The 22,104-nt window shown below is 30.7% G+C and overlaps 2 protein-coding genes across 5 annotated transcripts; both read right to left on the bottom strand.

Moving 5' to 3' along the window:
* Nucleotides 1–3,224: 3,224 nt before the first annotated feature.
* Nucleotides 3,225–7,830, bottom strand: LOC106774112 (UV-B-induced protein At3g17800, chloroplastic). Of its 4 annotated transcripts, none has more exons than XM_022786447.1 (3): nucleotides 7,261–7,503; nucleotides 5,624–5,642; nucleotides 3,225–4,230 (listed from the first exon to the last, which is right to left on the bottom strand). In XM_022786447.1, exons 1-3 carry the CDS (start codon nucleotides 7,361–7,363, stop codon nucleotides 3,447–3,449), a joined length of 906 nt encoding a protein of 301 aa, XP_022642168.1. In that variant the 5' UTR covers nucleotides 7,364–7,503; the 3' UTR covers nucleotides 3,225–3,446. The 4 variants fall into 4 exon arrangements, with proteins under 4 accessions (XP_022642168.1, XP_022642169.1, XP_022642167.1 ...); XM_022786448.1 differs by having other exon boundaries at nucleotides 5,599–5,642; nucleotides 7,261–7,388; XM_022786446.1 differs by having other exon boundaries at nucleotides 5,599–6,512; nucleotides 7,261–7,365.
* A 9,566-nt stretch (nucleotides 7,831–17,396) lies between these two features.
* Nucleotides 17,397–21,244, bottom strand: LOC106773637 (probable glucan endo-1,3-beta-glucosidase A6). Its single transcript, XM_014660362.2, has 4 exons — nucleotides 21,068–21,244; nucleotides 20,607–20,927; nucleotides 18,549–19,520; nucleotides 17,397–17,522 (listed from the first exon to the last, which is right to left on the bottom strand). Exons 1-4 carry the CDS (start codon nucleotides 21,120–21,122, stop codon nucleotides 17,485–17,487), a joined length of 1,386 nt encoding a protein of 461 aa, XP_014515848.1. The 5' UTR covers nucleotides 21,123–21,244; the 3' UTR covers nucleotides 17,397–17,484.
* Nucleotides 21,245–22,104: the final 860 nt, after the last annotated feature.

Raw genomic sequence — 22,104 nt, 5'->3', positions numbered from 1 at the left:
ATATATATATATATATATATATATATATATATATATATTCGTTACATAATAATTTGTATATAAGTTACATATTATCATATAACATATATTATTATATAATATGAAAGAACCTACAGAAAATGAACAAACATCAAATATAATATATAATATATAATATACTATTACCAATCTTACTCAATACTTAAAACCAGAAATCCTGCAACATACGTAATCCACACTTTTGTTTCCTAAATTTCAAAACACAATTACTTATACTAGTATTACATAATATAACTTATATAATATTTAAAACACAATTACTTTATACTTACATTACAGTTTATAACTTATATAACATTTCAAATACTCTTTATAAAATATGAGAATATAATATAATATAAGCTATATAAAAAAAAGAAACCATAAATACTACACTAGGATAAAGTTCCTGCGTCAGCGACCAAAGAAATATATATTACGTGACTTAAACCAGTGAAACAACCAAATATACTGCATCATAAAGCAACGTAAGGATTGTTGAACCAATCCCAATACCGAATGAACATCATAAAAGAATCCAGATATTTTCATATTCTCTGTTTAATCGCTGCTGTACTTTGGTATTATATATATATATATATATATATATATATATATATATATATATATATATATATATATATATACACACACACCTGATGTTTATAAAGTACCTCCAAAATATAACTTAAACATTGAAATCTATATCCTTATTTGCAATTGTATTAACCTTTCACTAAGCACCAGTATTTACAATAATCCATAATGATCCAAATTATATACTACATATATATTTGCCTAATCATTAAATGTTACACGCCACACACATATAATTTTTTTTTTATTTAAGCACAACAACATAATATACAGGCCCGACAACATACATATTTCAGAACTTAATATATACCATCAGATCACACAAATAAATGAATTTATATAATCAACTCCCCTTACTTGGAAACAAGCAACAACAAGCTCACTCAACGCTTCTAAAGTATTCCTAGCAATCAGGGCACCGAGAGAGACCTACAAATCACCAATTAGGTGATAGACTTTAGCTTTTTGAGTTGAAATAACGAAGAATGGAAGACAAGATCACATAGAGCTCATGGAATCAGAAAATGGTGCGACTTAGGTCAAAAACAGTGATAAAAAAGGGGAAAAATTTACTTACTCGATGAAACAGTGAGATGGTGGGTTCGAACGGAAGCCCTCGACGCCAAGAACAATTTGAAGGCACTAAATGAAATTTTGTACGATTCAAATTTCTGAAAAAGAAGAGAGAAGGTGGAGTAGAGTTAGGGTTTAGCACTTAAAGAGAAAAGGGTTTTCTGTGGAATGAAATCAGAAATGAGCAAAGGAGTTTTCCTTTTCCCCCTAAGGCCATGCTCTAAGTGAAATGGGTCAGACTACCCAATTAGGCCCAATGGCTTATTTATTTTGCTGAGACCCTTACACAAAGCTATACATCATTTAAATTATCTATATTATAATATGCTTTCGCATAAAACAAAAAAAACCACAAACACAAACATAATGAAAATATTAGTTCTTGTGAAATTAAATTTATGTTTAAATCTATATTTTAAGATAATAATTGTTTACATGTCCATGGAAGTGAAGTTAAGATAAAGAAACACAACAAATATAGAATAGAAATGGAGACATCCCTTACTCCATATCTATTTTATAGTCGGACGAAGTTAGTAATCAAAATTATAATTAAACTACCCTCTAATTTATGAGTTTGTTAAAAAAAATAGTAAAAGATTTTGCTAATATCGATTTTTTAAAACTAATTTTAATAAAAAAATATTGAAGATTTAATATGATTAAAAATAAAATAAAATTACAATATTTAAATACAGCAAACATCTTATTATTTTAATGAAATTAAATTACGTTAATTCTACAATCTCAATAAAATCAATAGTGAAAAATATTCTTTTGATTTAGAAAGCGTTAGATATTACATATATTACACAATTTGGTGAACTCTCTCGAATGCTCTGTCAAATTGATCTTTCAAACTATCTTCAAGTGAGATCTTTAATTCCTGCAAGAACACCAACCACATATCCAGTAACAAATATTGATCCTGTGATGCCATCTTTAAGAAGATCCAAACACTGCAAGACCTACCAAATTTATTACTTCCATTATCATCTTCAACAATAAGGCCCTTAGAGAAACCAACACTGCATCAAAAGCTTGATGGCGAAGATTTGACCAAGAAAAACAAAAGCATCTAAAAGGTTCACTGTAACATAATATTGGATTTTTCAAGAATGTAAAAGTTACAATTCTATGAATGTTTAATATGAGAAATACACTATTGTTTTGGCCATTTGGTTACAAAATATGTTAGCAACAAGAAGTTCATAGATTAGTTGTTTATGTACATCTTGGAATATTAGCAAGGAATAATTAAAAATGAAAATAATGAAAAATCAAATACATACTAAACTTTTGATGAATCACTCTATGGTAAATACATACATGTAGTGCCTGTGAAAATCAGTGTTTACTTACTAATTCTGTTCAGTTTAGACCTTGAGTTTGAGACAGTAATAGACCTTCAGTTAGTCCTCAATCAATTTTTTAACAGAAAAATCTGTAAACAAGGAAAATCATGGTAAAAAGAGTGACATATATGTGATTATTAATAGAAGTAAAAGAAAAAACTGAATCATCTTCTCATCAAACAAGTCCATATTATGTGAAAGGATGGAAATACTGATAAGTTTCACCATGACATGTAAAAGGAAAGGAGGAAGGGAAGATGTCGACACAATATATTTTTAAGGACAAAATAACGATTGTTGAACTCTTAAGCTTCAGTAACTCATCCCTTGAGGCACACATTAATAGAGGAGTGCAAACATAAACAATTCTAAACATAAAGATGCATAACTTAGCCAGTATTATATTCAACCCGTGTCATTCATGTAAATTTTTGGTTTCCATCCTGAAAAAACTTGTACTCATTTCCTGAAGCGTTTTTGGTATCATTATCTAATCAAAACTGAAGTTTCACCTCAGCAATCTGCATAATAAACATTTGCATTGAATGAAATTCCAATTTGATTGATGAATAATACAAAAAGAACTTAAGGAAACTAATTCCAATTCTGTGCAAACGAGGAATTTCAAAATTCTTTTCTGTCCTGTGATAATGTAAAAACCTGGTAAGTATTCAAAAGATATTGATCCAAACAACTTTGTACTGTTCAAAATATCTATCAACTTAGAAAGTCCAAGAACTAGAGCTTTACATTATATAGAGTAAACGTGTACTATATATACAATATAAACATAACTCCAACACTTAAACCCAACATTTAAAATATAAAACCAAAACTCACTCTATATACAAGGAGAATTCGCTTTACAACTCAAATTTTTGGCTACTAGTGCCCTTACACTATTTAGTCTTCCTTAAGCTTATAGACATTGTCAATGTAATCTTCTGTCTCCCACAGGAAAGATCCAAAAGCAACAGCTTCCAATACTAATCTCTTCAAGCTAGAAAATGAAGTCAAAATAACATCATCATTCTCAAAAGAACCCGAATCCTTGTTGTTAAAGAGTGCACAACTATAACTACCAACCAAATTCACAGCCTCCTTAGATCTCAATCTGGCACATCTCTGCAATGATCCAGGATGAAAGCTCATAACATAACATTTTAAGTCCTCAAGTTCCTCTTCTGGCCTAATTAACCCTTGCCCTAAGGATGGCATGTTACTCAAGTGGCCAAAGATGGCATCTTTGAATCCGTAAGAACACATAAGGGAAGTCCTATGACCAAGGTGAATATCATGGTCAGCCAAAGATAGATTTCGTTCTAGGTGGTACCTCAATGAAACTGACTTCAAAAAGTAACCATATAATATGGAGGCAACATAAACCCGGGCAAGTAAGAATTGTCTGACTTTGGTTGTTGCCCAACACTCAGTTACACTAGATTTTGCTTTCAAGCCAGTTACAGTAGTTACGTGTTCCCTTATCATATCCAAAACTTCCAAGCTATGAATAGACTCTAGTTCCCAGTCCTTAGAAGGCAATATCTCTAGCCTGCCATTGTAAAGGCAACTAGAAAGTTTTGGTACCAAAGGGACCCTGATCTCAGAAAACTTGTAAAAAATCAGCAAGTACATAACATCTTCTACAGCAATTTGACATTGATTCTCTTTTAGTTGTGCAATCCTCCTGGCATTCAGAAAAGGTTCAAGTCAACATCTTTTCAATGGATATCTACAAGTTTGTTATGCAACTACTGAGGAATTTAAGATGAACGTTTAACTGTTCTGTTTATTTCATTGCAGGGCATGACTTGATGCCAGGCAATTCCTGGATTCATTTAATCATGCAGATATTGCTTCATATCTGAAAAGACCATCAATATTTAACTCCAATTATAACCAATGTAAAAGACATTACAGGACAATTCAGGTCAAAGTGATGAAAGCAAATGGCCGTCAGCAAAAGTTCAAGCATCTCAAATCTCACAAAAGCTAGTACATTGTATTTGAAGGTTTCAGAGGGAACCAAAAGTTGTCAGCTATCCTCTGCTCCCATTAAGAAGTGAGAAGTTTTATTGTCAACATATAAGAAGAGACAACAACAAATGCTGATTGTTCATGCTCTAAGTTTTAAGGTACATTCCAGAGAAGAAGATTTAAATTCTCCACCTTAAAATCATGTAACCATTGATTTTTCAGCCTACGTGTACCAGGAAAATGGCCACTAATTTTAGGCACTGCAAAACAATCAAGAAGGATCCGAGAAAGTTTGGTTTAGCTTTAGACCAGGAATGATGACCAAACCGTGCAAGTTGTGGTATGATACACTCCATAGTTTTCACCTCTCCAAACGATCATGAATCCACATCTTACTGATCTTACATTCCTTAGGCTTTGTCTTACTCCTACTTGATCAAAAGAAACTTGACACCAAAGCTTGTCCACTCTATAATTAAGTTCAAATTTAGTACTTTTCTTGATTCATCAACTATCATTATATCATTCGTACAATTAATGCAATGACACAATGGCTCTCTATTCTTGGATGTTCCGTTTAAGAATGTCCAGAGCCAAGGCGTTGAGATATGGACCTAAAATTAATCCTTGCTGCAAAACTATTCTCGGATTATAAGATTGACAAACAGAATGCTGGTCACAATTCGGGGGTTTGAAGACAATCATAAGACAATAAATGAAAGTCAGAAAGGAAATCTCCAATTCTGCTACCAACACAATATCAAACAAATGGTGGATGCAGCACAATTTCCAATAGAGTGAATAATCTCTGAAATTTTTAACTTTTTATAATAATACATAAGAAAATAATATGGCGGGTAAACATGCATGGCAGATATCAATATATAGTTGGCAAACTCTTCTGATATGTTCACATGCGCTTAGAAAATGTTAACCACAATAACCTGTTGACAACCCACGTAAAATGTGACAGTTCTATAATACAAATGTTCCATGGTCCCATAAAAGCTTGTTTTGCAAAATACATACTTCATTCGGTGGAAGGAGAAGAAATGCTAAGTTAAAAGAAGACAATCACATGTTCATTGAACTATTTGCAGTACCTTCCACGTCCTGTATAAGCTGCAAAATCACAATCTCTGATTCAATAAAAGTAGATAATACTATTATACTTGTCCCTGAATTGATAATGGCTACGGAGTTAAGACAGCTACAAAACATGTGACTGTATTTTTCCGGCAATCTCCTGTGTTACCTTGCAAAAGAAAAGACCTGAAACAGGCCTCTCTATGAACCCCGTGAAGAGACCATTTATGCCAGACTTAGTTTACCTGAAATGACAGTTCTTATTATTGTTCCTCTGACTCTACCCTGGACCCAAAAGCTATTCACGATTGTATGATTACCAATGCTTTAGGAATTATTAGAATCATAAAAACATTGAATGCTGTCTGAATTTTCCTATAAACATAAACTCTTGATCCATATTAGACCCATTCCAGTGATTCTGTCTCTGGCATAGCATTCCCTTGTAAGTATCATTTACCATGCTAGCTCAGTAGCAGCAAGACACTTATGTCTAAACCTTTTACTTTCCCATAGAACAATTTTTAGTAGTTCTTGAAGACTAATAAATGCATTCTTTTTATCTTGGACTGGCTCAAATGCTCAGATATAAAGGTAAAATCTGCAAGCCAGTTACAAAACTGCAGTACAAGCTAAGACCTATATGATTGGAGATTTGGAGTGTCATGCTAGCAGCATCTTCAAGGGCATCACTTGGTCATGAAATTTTTTAACAGGATAAGGTCTTCAGTTTTGGAGGCTTCTTTAGCATTCTTTCTATGAATGTTTTAAGGTTTTTCATCTCAAGTAAGCTGCCTTCCTGATTCTTTCTTTTCCAACTTATCTTTCCTGTTTTCTCTGTTGCTTAAAACATCTTATATCACCTTCAGTTACAGTTTCCATTACACTCCAAAAAAAGTGTCTTATCTACAAAAGTAAAACATGTAAACCACAAAAAAAAATCAAATGAAGCTTGTTAAGGTACACAGCATGGTTAGTTCTCGCTCCTTACACTCACTGTACAAACACACAAACAAACCTCTGACTCTGCAAGTCTAGAAAATTGAGTTCAAAGTTCTTTCCCTTTAAGATAAAGAAAAACAAGATTAACCCACCCTAATAAATCAGGAAAAACACAATTTGTTTATCGCACTTCCGCATATACATACATCTATTAACAAAACCCCAAATGCAAGGTTTACACATTGAATCACCAAAATTTCCTCATTGAAGTCATACATATCATAAAGTAACATGTTAAGGTTGTACAGAGTGGTCCAGAACAACAATTATGGAGGCAAAACAAAGGGTTTTGCAGTTTCCGCCACATCGGCCACATTTATCAACAATTTCTCCCAATATCTCAAGTATGGCATAAAGGTTTCTGGGTCTCCTCCACATCAGCCACTTTTATCAAGACTTTCTCACAATATCAAGGATGAAACCGCCGCAACCACAATTTAAAACCTTAGCACAGATCAGATTTTCAAGTAAACTCATGATAGAATAGAATCCTTAAATACACTTTGACTAATATTTCAACATGCCAAAATCGTCCCAAAAAGGCACATGCAATTCAAACCTCATAAATCACAACAAAACAACTTCAAAAAGGAAAAATTAAATAAAGGGTATAAAAAAAAAAAAAAAAAAAACTCATAATCCGCCAACCAACCTGTGCAGCAAGGCCTCATCAGTGACAGAACCAAGCACCATGCGAGCATGTGCCGCATCACGATCCTCAGCCAAGAGCTTGAGCTCTTCCCCAACAGCAACATGGAACATCTGAGGGTGGTTTTGAAGCACGCCACTGAGGAACTTCCCCACCATGGAACGAGGTTCCAGAGGAGAGTTGAGGCTGCTAAACTCACATGGGCTGGCTCCAGCACTAGCTCTGATGAAGGGTCTACGCCTGTGGTGTAACAAACAAGAGGAAGAAACAGAAAAAGCACCACCAACGCCACCAAAATCAGACCTTGTGAAGAATCTGAAGTGGGGTTTATGAGATGATGATGGTAGAGTGAGAAGTGTGTGATGGTGGTGGTGGATGAGACAGTTTTCCATCAAACAAACAACAAAGGAGTTGAATTGATGAATGAAGCAACAAGATTAGAGAGAATTTGTGTTTGTGTGTGTGTGTGAGAGAGAGAGAGAGAAAGAGAGTGGTTGGTGTCACTGTGATGTGTTTTTGTGTTAAAACAAAGTTGGTTTGGTTATGTATATTGTCTGTGTGTGTTCTGTAATAACAGGTTGAGATAGGATTCTTCAATTCACAACAGAAGAGAAGTAAACTAAAATATCTTAAGTTTCTTTTTTCTTTTTCTTTTTCTTTTTCTGATAAAATATCTTAGGTATCGTTTTCTTCTTTTTTTGTTAAAATGCCAATTTGATTTTTTTTTCCAACTTATAAGGTAATTTTAATTTAAGAAAAGAAAATGACCATGACTCAAATCCTAAAAGTTTCAATGGTAAGAAATTAAATTAATAAAACTTTTTAATTGCTTCACAATGAATTTTTGTAAAGTATGATTTGAGATTAAATGGTATTATAATATTTAAAAGATAAAATTGTTGTAGTATATGAGAAAGTTGAGTGGCAACTATATGTGTTCATTGTATTAAAATATCTTAATTTATGCAACGGATAGGGTTATGAGACTTTTGAGGTAAGGAAGGGTCAGAGTGTGTTGTTGATAAGTGATAAGTGCGTTTTCTAGTGGACAGTTGTTTTGTCATGGATGTGGTCCCAAAACAAGGTGCTGATCATTGCTTCTAAAATAATACAACAACTACTAATTTATTCATTGCGTAAATCAAAATTTAATAAATATATAATTTTATTTTGGTTCCTTTTGGTTTTGCATTTTGTTAGAACAATCAAAATGAGTCATAATTGATGTGTTAATTTGTTTTATTATATATTCATATTAGTTTTGAGTTTGAAAAATCTTTTATGTAAATCAGATTTCGACTTAACTCATTTAAATTTTATTTATTTGGATTGAATTCGTAGTAGATTAGATTGATCTACGTATTTATTTTTATTTTATTAAAATTTAATTTTAATTTTATAAAAAAATATTTATTAATTTTTTTTTAAAAAAGTTATTTAAGTTTTCTATTTTTAAAACTAATTAAACACTTCGAGTGAGTAAAATCTGGAAGTAAAATTTGTTTAAATTTAAATTATAAAAAGTTTATAATATTTTTTATTTAAAAAAATTGTAATTAAGTGAGATAGAAAAATAACAGGTTTATCCATCAGCTTATTTTTTGTCAGAACAGATTTGAATTTTTCTGACTCACTAATAATTAATTCGTATTAAATTGACACACTAAATGATCAATTTGTGATGGATCAAGCCAAATAACTCGTTTTGACAGGCAGTAATTTTTTTCATAAAAAGTTATTTTCAGATTTTGTTTTTCTAGATGGATTTTTCCTTCCTAATCAAATATTAGGAAACTAGGACATAAAATCAAAATAATACATGCATCTCTTAATTCTTATTCTACAACATGAAATCTAGCATTAAACAGGAGGACAAAAGTATTTTGTATTTTGTTTTCCTTCACACTGTATGTACGTGCAATTTTGAAATTAAAAAAAAAATAGAGAAAAGTTGATACTAATTTAAAAAAAAAAAAGCAAACAAAAAAATATTATTTTTTTGGTATACTAATTTATAAAGAAAATAAAATAATACCACGCCGATTCTAAAGAAGATAACACTGCAACCAATAAGTGGTGTCTCTATGAAAGGGACAAAAGTGAACTAACAGGATATGTTTTGCTGTATTTGTTAATTCTCATAAATTTTTACTATAAATATTTTTATATTTTTAATTAGTTATATATAAACTGCCTATTAATTTGGAAATTTATTACAATACATATTTTTTAATTCTATATCAACTATTACAATTATCTTTTTAAAAAGGTAATTATACAAGAACCAAATCTGAACATTAAAAGATATTCATTAGATATAAAATATTGATGCAAAAAATCTATTCCTTTGTTCATCACTCCATAAACTGAGAACAGCCCCAGATGTGGTAATACATTTGAAAATAAAATCAATCAAATTGATATATTTTTGTATACCAAAAAAATGATAAATGTTGTATTTTTTTTAAAATAATACTATTTTAACATGTTTGAAGTCAAAAAATACACTAATCTCATTTGATATAATTTAATTATACTTGTATAACACAATACTCTTAAGAAAAACACATATTATATGCATATATAATTTAAAATTTTCAAGTATGTAGCATTAAATTTTGACTGACATATTTTGGAAAAGAATATGAAAAATTTTAGTTATTTTTATTTTTATTTTTTATTTGTTTGCTCTATCGATGTTAAGTGATGGTTCTCTATTTTGTCCACAAAACAAAATCTATTCTCTTTAATCTGAGGTGTCGTAATGAGTGACTCCAGTATGACTACATAGTGTGAGTGGAATATACGACAATTGTCCATAACTAGGGCAAAGAAAGAGTCAATTTCTGAATAAAAAATAAGTACAAGCAGATTTTGGAAAGAGGTGCTTTAATCCTAATTTCTGTCATCAAACTTTTTTTTTATGTTCGGGTCCCAAAGAAAGAGAATAAAAAACAAAGGAAAGGAATGGGTGATTTTATTAATTACAAAGGAAAGGAATGGGTGATTTTATTAATTATTTAGCATAATAATGAAAATGATAAAGAAAATGTTTGTATAGTTGACATCAAATATATTAGTAAATAAATATAAGTGCAAGGAAGAATAATTTATAGCATAGTTGTAATAATGGATATGGAAGGATTCATAATGGAGGAATGGAAATTTGGTACATTTTCGGGAAAATAATACATCATTTTATACATTAAACAATGACTCGAAAATTATTGTACTTTATTATTGATTTTATACGTTGAATATGTTACATATTAATAAGTTTTTGTAATAGTTAGAGGAAATAAGTAGACTTTTAAGAGTAGAAAGTGAAGTTCTTATTTATCAAATATTTTTAGTATTAGATTTGGGGAAGAACTTTCGAACCTTAAGAGATAGAATTAACGGAATAAAAAAAAGGAAAGATTTACTAAGATGCATCTAATGGAGTTTGTGTCAATTTGTTTCTGTATCACTTTGTATCTACACTTTTTTTTTTTGGTTGAGATTACTTATAGTTGTTTAACTTGCATGTATTATATTTGTTAATCTAAGTATAATTCACTATATTTTCTTAATATAAGTATAATTCATCTTCTAATTTGTTAGTAATTTTATCTTTGTGCTTAATGTTATCATACATTATTGAAAGAGAATTTTTTTTTCATAATAAAATGAATCGCCTTATGAGTTAAATATTTATAAATAAAATATTTTGTCCATGTGTTATTTTATGTTTCTTCTTTAGTAAAGAAACTCTTTAAAAAAAATAAAAGATTTTTTTTTTTATTCTTAAGAAAAAAAATAATAATATTTGTAACAATTTGAAATGCACTTGTGTGGGAAGGATTATCCATTTGAGAATTATTTTTTTTAAGTTTATTGGTCCATATAAGATTTTGAGAAGATTTAGACTTGTAAACTTTCATTGGTATTTTTCACGTCTCTCAATTGAGAAAGTATATGTTTGTTCCTTCTCATGTGTTAGAGGTAGAAGACATGCAAATAAGAGAGGGTCTCTCAATGGAGTTAGAGTCTAGAGGATCGTCAAAAAAAGCAGTTTAGAGGAAAGTTCATCAGTCCAACCAAGGTAATTTGGGATAGGAAAAGAAGTGACTCTACTTGGAAGTTAGGAGGATATGAAGCAATCATACCCATATCATTCTCTGGTAAGTCAAATTTTTTAGGTCAAAATTTTTGTTATTGGGGAGTGTTAGATATATGGGTAAAATTCATGCTCATTTTCATGAATTTAATGAGTTGTTGCCATTACATGGCCTTGCTGGTAAATATTCTCATTTCCATTATCAGATTTCAAGTTCACCTGTTGTATCCACTTTGAATTCTACTTGTTTCACTCTTTTGCATGTACCTACTAAACCCATCAATGATACACATATTTTTGTTGATGATTCCTTTGTATTGACATCTCAATGTGATGGTCACAATCACTCTCACAAGCCGAGAAAAGGACATCACAAGTGTGACCACTGTGGCAAGCTAGGCCACAAGATTAAGAAGTGTTATGCATTACATTATCATTTTCCCAACCTTGCTACTGTTGTTCATACTGGTCCTCCCTCATAATCATCTACTAAGGATCCTCTTTCGTCTGATATTATCAACGACTATGTTATTTTCAATAAATTTCTCAATTGGTATAATCATCAACAACCTTCCAGTTCCAATACATTTGTAATACGCATAGGTACATCTTTTGTTGGTCTGACTCCATCTTCTTCTCTTGGTCTTTGGGTTCTTGGTTTAGGAGCCACAAATCACATTACTAGTAAAAAATATTTGTTTTCCTCTTTATCCTCTTTGAATCCTTTATCTTTTGTTACCATGGTTGATAGATCTAAAATTTTAGCTTATATGGTATTGAGATTATTAACCTTTTTCTTTTTTTTTATCCATTGATAATGTTCTTTGTTTCCCCCAAGTCTATTTTTAACTTATTATCCATTAGTCATATAACTTGTTTTCTTGATTGGGTTATTTCTTATAACAATTTTTTTTTTTTGTTTATAGGACTGGAGCTCGAGACAAGTGATTAGCATTGTCGAATGTGAGTCTCATGGTCTTTATCATCTTTGCCCTTCTACACACGTCGATGTGGTTGTGAAGTCTCCATCTCTTCTTCATACTCAGTTAGGTCCTCTTAATCTTGCCAAATTGTAGTAGTTTGTTCCTAGCTTATCCAAGTTGTCTAATTTGGTCTGTGAGTCATGTTAATTAGGAAAACATATTTGTATTCCTTTCCTCATAGTGTCTCATAATGTGCTTCGTCTTTTTTTTTGCCTTAGTCAATTCTAACATTTAGGAACCTAGTCGTGTTAAGTCTAATTTAGGTTTTTAATATTTCGTTACTTTTATTGATCATTATTCCATATGTACTTGGCTATTTTTAATGAAAAATCGTTCTAATTTATTTTATATCTTTCAAACCTTTTATAATAAATTAAAACTCAGTTTGGTGCTTCTATTCAAATTTTGCGAAGTGATCATAAATATCTTTCCTATTTTTAAAATAATTTATGGCTTCTCATGGTGTTCCCTGTTGAAAGGCTTTTTGTCGCACAAAAGTCAACAAATCCTAGTCCCCACTAATGTAGTATAGGGATGACTAGGGATCAATCCAAGGACTTGGCAAAATCAAGTTTAGAATTATAGGATTAAACCTATTTATTTATTTCCTAAAACTAAAACTAGATGGGGACAACTAATATGAATAAGACTGAAATTTAAAAGGAAAAGAAAATTTAAAATATGTAAACTGTTTAAAAGAAAGAAGGAAAATGAAAAGAAAGAATAATGCCAAAAAAATGCAATCATGAAGTTAAAATGACCTAAACTATTGACTCTGGACATGAAAACTAAAATGAAAATGGATATGAAAACTAAAGAAACCTATATGTTTAACATATGGAACTAATGGACCAAAGAATCTCCTATCTATATGCATCTTCTGGAAAGGTATATGTAAACGCACAAACTAGATTATTTTGTACAGAACCAAATGGGAAGAAATGTAAAATCACAAATGAAAGAAGCAAACTAAGTAGATTAGGCAAACGTAAAAATCAGAGGTAGATATCTAACCATGAAAACCTGATCTAAGAACAAATATCAGCAATTCCCTATGCTAAATTCAATCAACAAAAATCAATCCTAAACTACAAGTAATCATACTCAGACAGAAACCAAATTGATACAACTAATGTAAGAATAAAAAAAATAGGTGCAGAAAGAAACGTAAATTGAAACTGAAAAGGGTAATCAAAGAACTAGAAACAAAGAACAATTCAAACATAAAATTTGCATTGAAAACTAAATTCAGAATTACAAATACTAGAGTTTCTCAGATAACTAACGTCTGTCACCCAATGGAATAATCCAAGAACCCCAGTGCAAGAGATCAAAGGTTCTACACTACGAAAGCTGAAAATTCTAAAACTACAAGCAAAGAGAATTGGGAACCTAGCCTAAGCATACTGCCTGTCACCCAGTGCATGTACCCTATTCATTACAAAAAAACCCCTTTTTATAGGGAAAATCCAAAGAACGAAAAAGAAAAGAAAATGGGAAAGGGGAAAGAATCTGAAACTGACTCTGGAAGCTTCTTGAGCACTTTTCCAACTAACTTTCTTGAACCACTTTGATCCTCAATCGTCGACTGCTTTGCACGTGCCCTCGACATCCATTCTGACCGATCAAGCTTCTGATCTGATTTAATTTCTGGGCCAGCTTCCTCTTGGGCTTGGAGCTCGCTTCATTCCTCGTCGCAGCAGTTCTTCACCTCGCTGGAACCCTAGCTCTTGGGTTGAAAATTGGGGAAAAGCCTTCAGTCTGATTTGATCTCCTTTGCCCAAATGAATATGGTCTATCCTTACCCCCAAAGACTGTAGTAGCGTTACAAAACACACTGTTTCATTAAAACGTCTCAAGGGCTTCAGCAATCAACAACCCAATTCCATATCAGTAGCCCGATTGCAATGACCCAATTTACTTTGACCAATTTTTGACCCCTTGACCAGGGCTAACCTGCAAAATGAAAAGAAATGAGGAGAGTTTAAACAGCAAAAAGGTGAAATAAAGGCCTACAAAAGGAAACTAAAATTTTATTTATTTATTTTTCTAAAAGGAAAATTACTTATTTATTTAAAAACCTATTTTATTCAACTAAAAAAATGAAAATTAACATTATTTCTATCAAAAGCCTATTTTTACCCTGTTTAAACTAATCTACCTTAATTCTGAAAAATTAAAAGCTAAACTAACCTAAAAGAAGACTATTAACATAGAAAAATGGGAAAATTTAGAGACTTAACATTCCCCATCAAACTTCATGTGCTTATACACCACAAAAAAATTAGGTAGTTAAGCACAAAAATAGACATCTTATTAAAAGAGCTCGCACTCTTTTAATTCATGGTAACATTCCTCAATATTTTTGGGATAATGTTATTCTTACTACATGTTATCTAATTAATTATATGCCCTCTTTGGTTTTAGATAATAAAATATCTAATTCTATTTTATTTTTTCACAAACACCTTCGTCTCTTACCTTCAAAAGCTTTTGGGTCTATATGTTTTGTGTATAATTTTAGTCACTGTCTTGATAAATTATCTTTTCGATCACAAAAATGTGCTTTTATATGCTTTATTAGATCATAAAAAGGATACAAGTATTTTTTTTCCTTCTTTTAACTACTATTTTGTTTCTACAGATATTTCCTTCAATGAGTTTTCCTTTTATTTTAACGATCATTCTTCTTTTGATATGTCTCACTCTAATACAATCAATATTCCTATTATTTGTGCTCCTCCGATTTTTCCAACTCCACTAAGTGTTTCTCAACAATCACCAAGTTACTCAATTCAAATATCTACTTTTGTTTCCTCCGACTCTAACAATTGAGTTTACACTTCCAATTGTCTTCCAAAAACGTATATGTTATACTCACAATCTCTTTCCACATTATATTGCTTTAAGTTATCATTTATTAGTGATGTCTTAGTCTATCCTGGTTGGCGTTAAGCCATGCTAGATGAACTAAGTGATATTTAAAATAGCGAGACTTGGGAGCTTGTTCAATTACTATCTAGAAAATTTGTTATTGATTACAGGTGGATGTTTGCTATCAAAGTTGGTTACACACAAATTTTTAGATAGGATTATGTTGATACTTTTTCTCCAGTGGCAAAGATGGCATTTGTTCATTTATTTATAGTCATAGTGGCTCTTCAATAATGGTCTCTTTATCAACTAAATGTCAAAATTGTGTTCCTTAATAGAGATTTGCAAGAAAAGATTTATATGGAGCAACCTCCATGATCTTTTGCTTAGGTAGAGTCTTATAGGTTGGTATGTCGTCTTCGCAAATCCTTGTATGGTCTAAAACAACCTCCAAGGGCCTAGTTTGGAAAATTTAGTAATGTTGTTCAACAATTTGATATGACTCGATGTGAGGCAGATCATTCCATCTTTTATCGTCACCTCAAGTATTAAATGTGTCTATTTGATAATATATGTTGATGACATCGCTTTTACAAGTAATGACAATCATGACATCTCTAAAATGAAACAACATCTTAGCAAGAATTTTTAAACCAAAGATTTTGGAAACCTTAAATATTTCTTGGGTATTGAAGTGGCATAGTCCAACGATGGTGTTGTTATATCTCAAAGAAAGTATGCATTGGATATTTTGGAGGAAATTAGGTTGATAAATTCAAAACTTGGTGACACACCCATGGATCTTAATACTAAACTTCTACCAAATCAAGGAAGAGCCTGTGTCAAACCCCGAGCAATATGGAAGACTAGTTGAAAAACTAAATTGTCTTATAGTTACTCATCTTGACATTTCCTTTACAATTAGTGAAGTTGGCCAATTTCTTAATTCACCGTATAAAGATCGTTGTCATGAAAGTTATCTATATATTAAAGTAAATTAAAGGATCTCTTGGAAAAAGGGTTGTTATATGGTTCCAATAGTCATACTAGGAGTTGTTTGTTATTCAGATGATGATTAGATAGGATCACCTTTTGATAAAAGGTTTACATCCAGATATTATGTTTCAATTGGTGTAACTTGATCTATTAGAAAAGAAGGAAACAAAGTGTTTTATTAAGATCTAGTACATAAGCATAATACAGAGTTATGACCTCAACTATTTGTAAGCTTATTTATCTTAAGAAATTATTGAAAAGTTATAATTTGAAGATGTCACTCAAATAATACTTATATGTAACAATTAGGTTAGTCTTCTAATAAAAGGTAAAAATGTTGTTGAGTAATTATATAATTTCTTTTTAGTTGTTGTATATATAAGTTCTTTCTTCTAAAAAACTTATGTAATCATAATTAGTTTATATGTATTTTATTATTATAGTTATTATTTTTGGATAATTATAGTAATATTATATATTTTTAATTATCTCTTTTAGTTTATCAATTTTATAATACTTTATTTAATAGTTTTATATTATTAAACGGATATTAAGATGTGAAGAAGAATCAAATGCAGTTTAGGACGAACAATATAAAATCAATGTTATTGTCATTATCTTCTAATGCATTACCTTTTGTCTATCTTTCCATAAAGCTTTTAACATAGTTTTACGAAGGTGTTTTATAAAAGCATTAGATGAACCTTACATATAAGGTTTGATGGTTTGATGAAATATTTTTCAAAATCATTTTAAAACTCTGTTTAAATATCTCCATTTCATAGGTTAACGTGTTTTGTGAGTAATAGAAATAAATAAATAAAATATATATAAATTATTTAAAGTAATACATTAGAAATTAAACTTGTAAAATTTAATTCCAACAATTTTATTATGTTATTATAGTTATCCCGTTGTTTAAATATTATTTATAATATCATATATATGAATTTTATATACATTAATAGAAACAACAATTTTACTTAGAGGATAAGTATGAATAGAAATAAAATGAGGTGTTTATTAGATTATATATATATATACTGTATTAATTTTTACGTATTTTATTTATTTATGTTACCTATTCTTATTTATATATTTTTGCAATTTCTAATTTATTTTAACCAAATATTTTTATTCTACAAACTTAATTTTATTTATTCCATTTCTTTAATTTGTGTGAAACATGATAGGAAAGGAATGCAACTATAAATAGATTAATAAATATGACAGGACAACTTTTAGCGACAGTTCATTTGATTGACAGACAGGTATTCAAAGCGTCACACTCGGAAACTTGCAAGAACCATAACCTATAAAACGACCAAAGAAAGAAATTATATTAGATAAAATAAAATACAGAAATGATGGATAATAAGTAATACTAAACATGTTTGAGAACTTTGTTTAGTACGAGTAATTTATTTATTATTTGTGTGTTTATGGAGATTTATTTTAAGATTATTTGTGAGGATTATGTTTAATTGCTTTAAGCGATTTATGATAATTTATAGAAAAAGAGTACGACGAGAAGAAAGTGGTTGATTTGTAAAAATTATTTAGTAAATTATTAATATTTAATTTTTTAAAAAAATCTTATTTATCATTTTTTAATTTTATATAAATATTATTTTGATTTAATAAACAATATTTTCAAATAACTATTATTTTAAAAATTAATTTGTTTTTATTTTCTCCGCTAACTTTTTAATAACAAAAAATATTTATATTTAAAAAAGATATATCTTAGAAGAATTTTAACATTATACTAAAAATTAACTTTTCATTGATTCAATTAAATCTATGATATGTACTAATAAACTTTTTAATCAAATTCATTATTTTCTACTGAACCAACTATTTCTCTCTGTTTTTTTTTTTTTTTCTGCAAAGGATTTCACAAATTTATTCTACCAACTAATAAAAATCATTCTAGATATCATATTTTAAATAATTACTATAAAATAAATAAATCTATAACATGAAAGTTTGTGATTAGATGATAGTATAAAAAAATATTTGGACTATCTGTGCATACATTGGATCAGTTTTTAATGAATAAAAAACTGATTATGATATAAAATAATCTAATAACTATTTTAGAATTGTTTTTAAAGAAAAAAGCTAATTTATATTCTGATTACCCATAAAGTTCACTTTTTAGAAAAGGAAATAAATTATTTGAGTTATATTTTATATTCTTTTAATTTTTTTAGTTGGTTTAAAATATACGAATAATTTGAAAACTTAAAAAGTGATTCATTTTAAAGAATTTATAAGAAATAGGCCCATTACGAAACTACTTTGCAAATTTACTAATTCTGCAAAACAAAACTTACTTGGATCCTTTGCTGTTTGGGTTGCAAGCCCATTGAAAAAGCACGTTCCTCCCACGCGCCTAAACTGCGCCCAATAAGCACTGAACGCGTAATCGGCATGACCCGTCACCGAATCGGGTTTATAACACGGGTTCCCAGGTTGAATCGGGTCACACGTTCCATTTCCCTGCGAGCAAGCGAAAGATAACGCCGCCGCCACCTCCGTCACATTTGCCCCCTCTGCCACTACACACCACGCCTCCCCTTTATAATCCACCGCCGGCGGAACTGGCGCAAGCTCCGACTCCGGAGTCTTGCCGGAGAGATCAATGTCGTAAACCCTCGACCCGTTCGGGTACAACAACCCAAAATGCCGCTCCGAACCTAAACCCGGCTTTAAGTTCTCATTATAAAGCGCAAATATGAGAGCCGGAAGAACCAAACCCGGTCGAGCCGGGGTTCCCAAAACCGGTTTTTGGGTAAGCCTCTTCACAACGTTTCTGTTATACGTGGCAGCATTGTGGACGTTGGCGCCAACTTGGTCCAAGTCTCCCCCATTGGGCCAACCCGTTTCGGCGATGAAGATCCGAATACCCGGGTACCCGAGACGTTTCATGGCGAAATAAACGGCGTCAACCATCTGGTCGAATAGGTTGGTGTAGATTAACCCAGTTAACGAGTCCGTTACCGTGATGTTTCTGGACTCGAAGAGACTGTAATCGAGGTTAATATTGGTCGGGTCGGAGGCCCATGCGAAAAACGGGTACACGTCTAGGAAGAAGAAGGAGCGTGTTTTGTGGAGGAAGTGTAACATTGGCTTGATTATTGGAAGCGCTATGTCGTTTCTGAAAGTGCCGTTTGAGGGTGGAAACGACGATTGCAAAACGTCCATGGCGTGTGGAGTACCGACTTTGACCTTATGCAAACGGAAAACTTTCAGAGAGTGTGAGATTCGGTGCATCGCGGGAACAATGTGGGACCATGTTTCGTTGCCTGTGATGTGATGAGAGAGAGTCAATACCAAAATTAAATGAATTATGAATCAAATTTATCTATATACTTATAATTTAGTAACGTCAATTTTAATGAAATTTTTTAATTTTTAATTTTCAAAAAAGCATGGATAAGATACAGAATTTAGAAAAAGAAGGGACCAAAATTCTAACTAATTTTCTAGCATTAATGAGTTATCTCATATTGGAAAATCCACTTTTCAAATATCCAATTGTCAAAGTGAAAAAAGTAACATTAGTGTTGACATAATTATCTTTCGAAAGGAGTTTATTGAAGAAAAAAAAAGTCAAAATTTGTGTACATCAATTAAAAAAGCTATTGTATCTGCTTAAATTGACGTATGCAAGTTGAAACAAATAAATATATAAATCTGCACCCAAATCCTGAAAATCTGTGACTCAGTCATTTTAATCTTTAAATCTACACTACAAAATAAAATATTACCAAAAAGCTATTTGTTCTTTTTCGTCCACGTTATAGCTAGAATTGAAAATTAAGATGGCGGATATTTTACACTATTCTGCAAAATAGAAAAAAAGAACACATGTTTTGAAAAGTCAAAGATTGAAACAGATTACAACATTAGTCTTAAGTTAAAAAAAAAAAAAAACATTTAATTCTATCTTTTAGAGAGAATGGAAGAACTTGGTTAAACTTCAACACATCAGGCTATAAAATTTAAAATTCCGAAGTTTAAACAAGATCCTAAATAAAAGAAAAAATATTTTCTATTTCAAAAATTAATTAGAAAGTAAACTTTATAAAATTCAATAATTGAACAAAATATTAATTAAATATTAGTCTTATATGATTATTTTAATATAATTTTTAATTGAAATGAATATTATAAAAAAAATTAAAACTCATATAATCCAACTACAAAAGAAATTAATTAATTAATTAAGAACAACTAACTTATCAAGACAATTTACCTTGCATTGTCTGATATTGTAATAATTTGAGCGTTGAATACTATCAATTTAATGATTGAAAAATTATAAGAAGTTAATTTGAAGAACTAACGGAATCTGCTTAAAAGTGGCAAAAAGCTGGTTGGAAACGCACCTGTGCTGCTAATGAGTTCGTTGCCGACGAGGAGGTAGCGGATGAGCGTTTCCGGGTAGAAGGGTACGACGTTGGATCGAACCCATTGGTCCGAGAATGTCTGGTTTGTGGAGGCGTTCACCACAAGCTCGTTCGGGAGCATGATAGACACCTGGATTCCCGTGTTCCGAAGCGCTTCCAGAATTTCCGCGTTTGCGTCGTAGATTTTGACGCGCTTGGCTTTCAGAAGCGACTGTATGAGACGCACCGAGATTCTCGGCGGAGGAAGGTTTGTCCCCAATCGCCCATAGTTCACTCCCACTTCCCCTGAAATATCAGCTCCTGTTTCACGATCCAAAATTTCAGAATCCATAACCTTCTTTTTTTTTTTCACATGTAAAACGCGATTATAGATTCAAAATGCAAAACCAGACACATACTTGATTCAAATATTTGGAAGTTTTGGAAGAAAAATGACTTACTGGATATGGAGAATGAGAGAAACAAGATGGACAGAGAAATCACTGCTATGGCCATTGCATGAAGTTCAAGATATCTTTCTATTTGATTCAGCTTTTTTTCTCCTTAAATAGGCTTATTGGATTTTGGAATTGTGTTTATATCTGGGAAGATGAGAACAAGAATAGAGTTCCACAAGAACGTTGACTTTATGTACAATACAATAGGTCTTAAGCTTTTTTTTTTTAGTTAATTTTGAATTCTAGTTAACATTTTGTGATTTTTTTTTCTTACTTTTTAATGGAATAATTTTAATATTCTTCATAATTCCGTGTTGAATATATCCAATAATAATACATGCAGGATAGTGTATTAATATTTATATACATTTAAATGTGTTGATATGATAAAATAATATTGTGCTACATTGTATTTCTTTTAAATAAAAAATTTGTTGATTATGAATAAAATGTAAGTTCATATTTCTTAAATAAGTTCCTTGTTAGTTAATTTTTTATTTTATTTGTGTTAGTTAGGTTTTATATTGAACATTAATCATAGAAAAACACTGCCAATAATATGAATATTATAATAAAATGAAAATCAATATTAATTAATAAAGAGATTAAAAACATAATTAAGAATAAATTTAGGATTTAATTTGTCGTTACCTTGTTGTAGGGAAAACTATATATTACTAAAAAATGAATGTTTATTGAGAGATTGAGAATAGTATAAAAGTTGGTGGGTTTTGGAATATTGTGGAATGAAAAGGACTTACGAAGGTCCTGAATGCCAGAATAGAGTTACTATGGACCTTCTTCTGTAAGGGAATAATGAGAGTAGTTGACTAGACCTTGAGATAATGTTCTCTCTGCTTTTTTCTTTTCTTCATGGATTTTTGTGGCATCTTTTGAAAACAAAGACATTTACCCTATCAATTATTTTATTGTTTTATAAATTAGTCATTATAGTTTAATCATGTAAGTTAAACCTTTTAGTATTAAAGAATTACGGAAATATTGATTTTCATGTATTGAAAAAAATATATAAATCAAAA

Source organism: Vigna radiata, chromosome 9 (genome assembly GCF_000741045.1).
Source record: "Vigna radiata var. radiata cultivar VC1973A chromosome 9, Vradiata_ver6, whole genome shotgun sequence".
NCBI lineage: Eukaryota > Viridiplantae > Streptophyta > Magnoliopsida > Fabales > Fabaceae > Vigna > Vigna radiata.
This window is presented reverse-complemented; position numbering and strand designations above follow the sequence as displayed.

Excerpts from the sequence above, each read along its gene's own strand:
- LOC106773637 (XM_014660362.2), bottom strand. The coding sequence starts at position 21,122 with ATGGCCATAGCAGTGATTTCTCTGTCCATCTTGTTTCTCTCATTCTCC. Across the intron at positions 19,521-20,606 it reads CGAACTCATTAGCAGCACAG|GCAACGAAACATGGTCCCAC; the intron begins GTGCGTTTCCAA and ends ATCACATCACAG. Across the intron at positions 17,523-18,548 it reads CCAAACAGCAAAGGATCCAA|GTTATGGTTCTTGCAAGTTT; the intron begins GTAAGTTTTGTT and ends GTCGTTTTATAG.
- LOC106774112 (XM_014660959.2), bottom strand. The coding sequence starts at position 7,649 with ATGGAAAACTGTCTCATCCACCACCACCATCACACACTTCTCACTCTA. Across the intron at positions 4,231-7,260 it reads GATGAGGCCTTGCTGCACAG|GAGGATTGCACAACTAAAAG; the intron begins GTTGGTTGGCGG and ends TCTGAATGCCAG.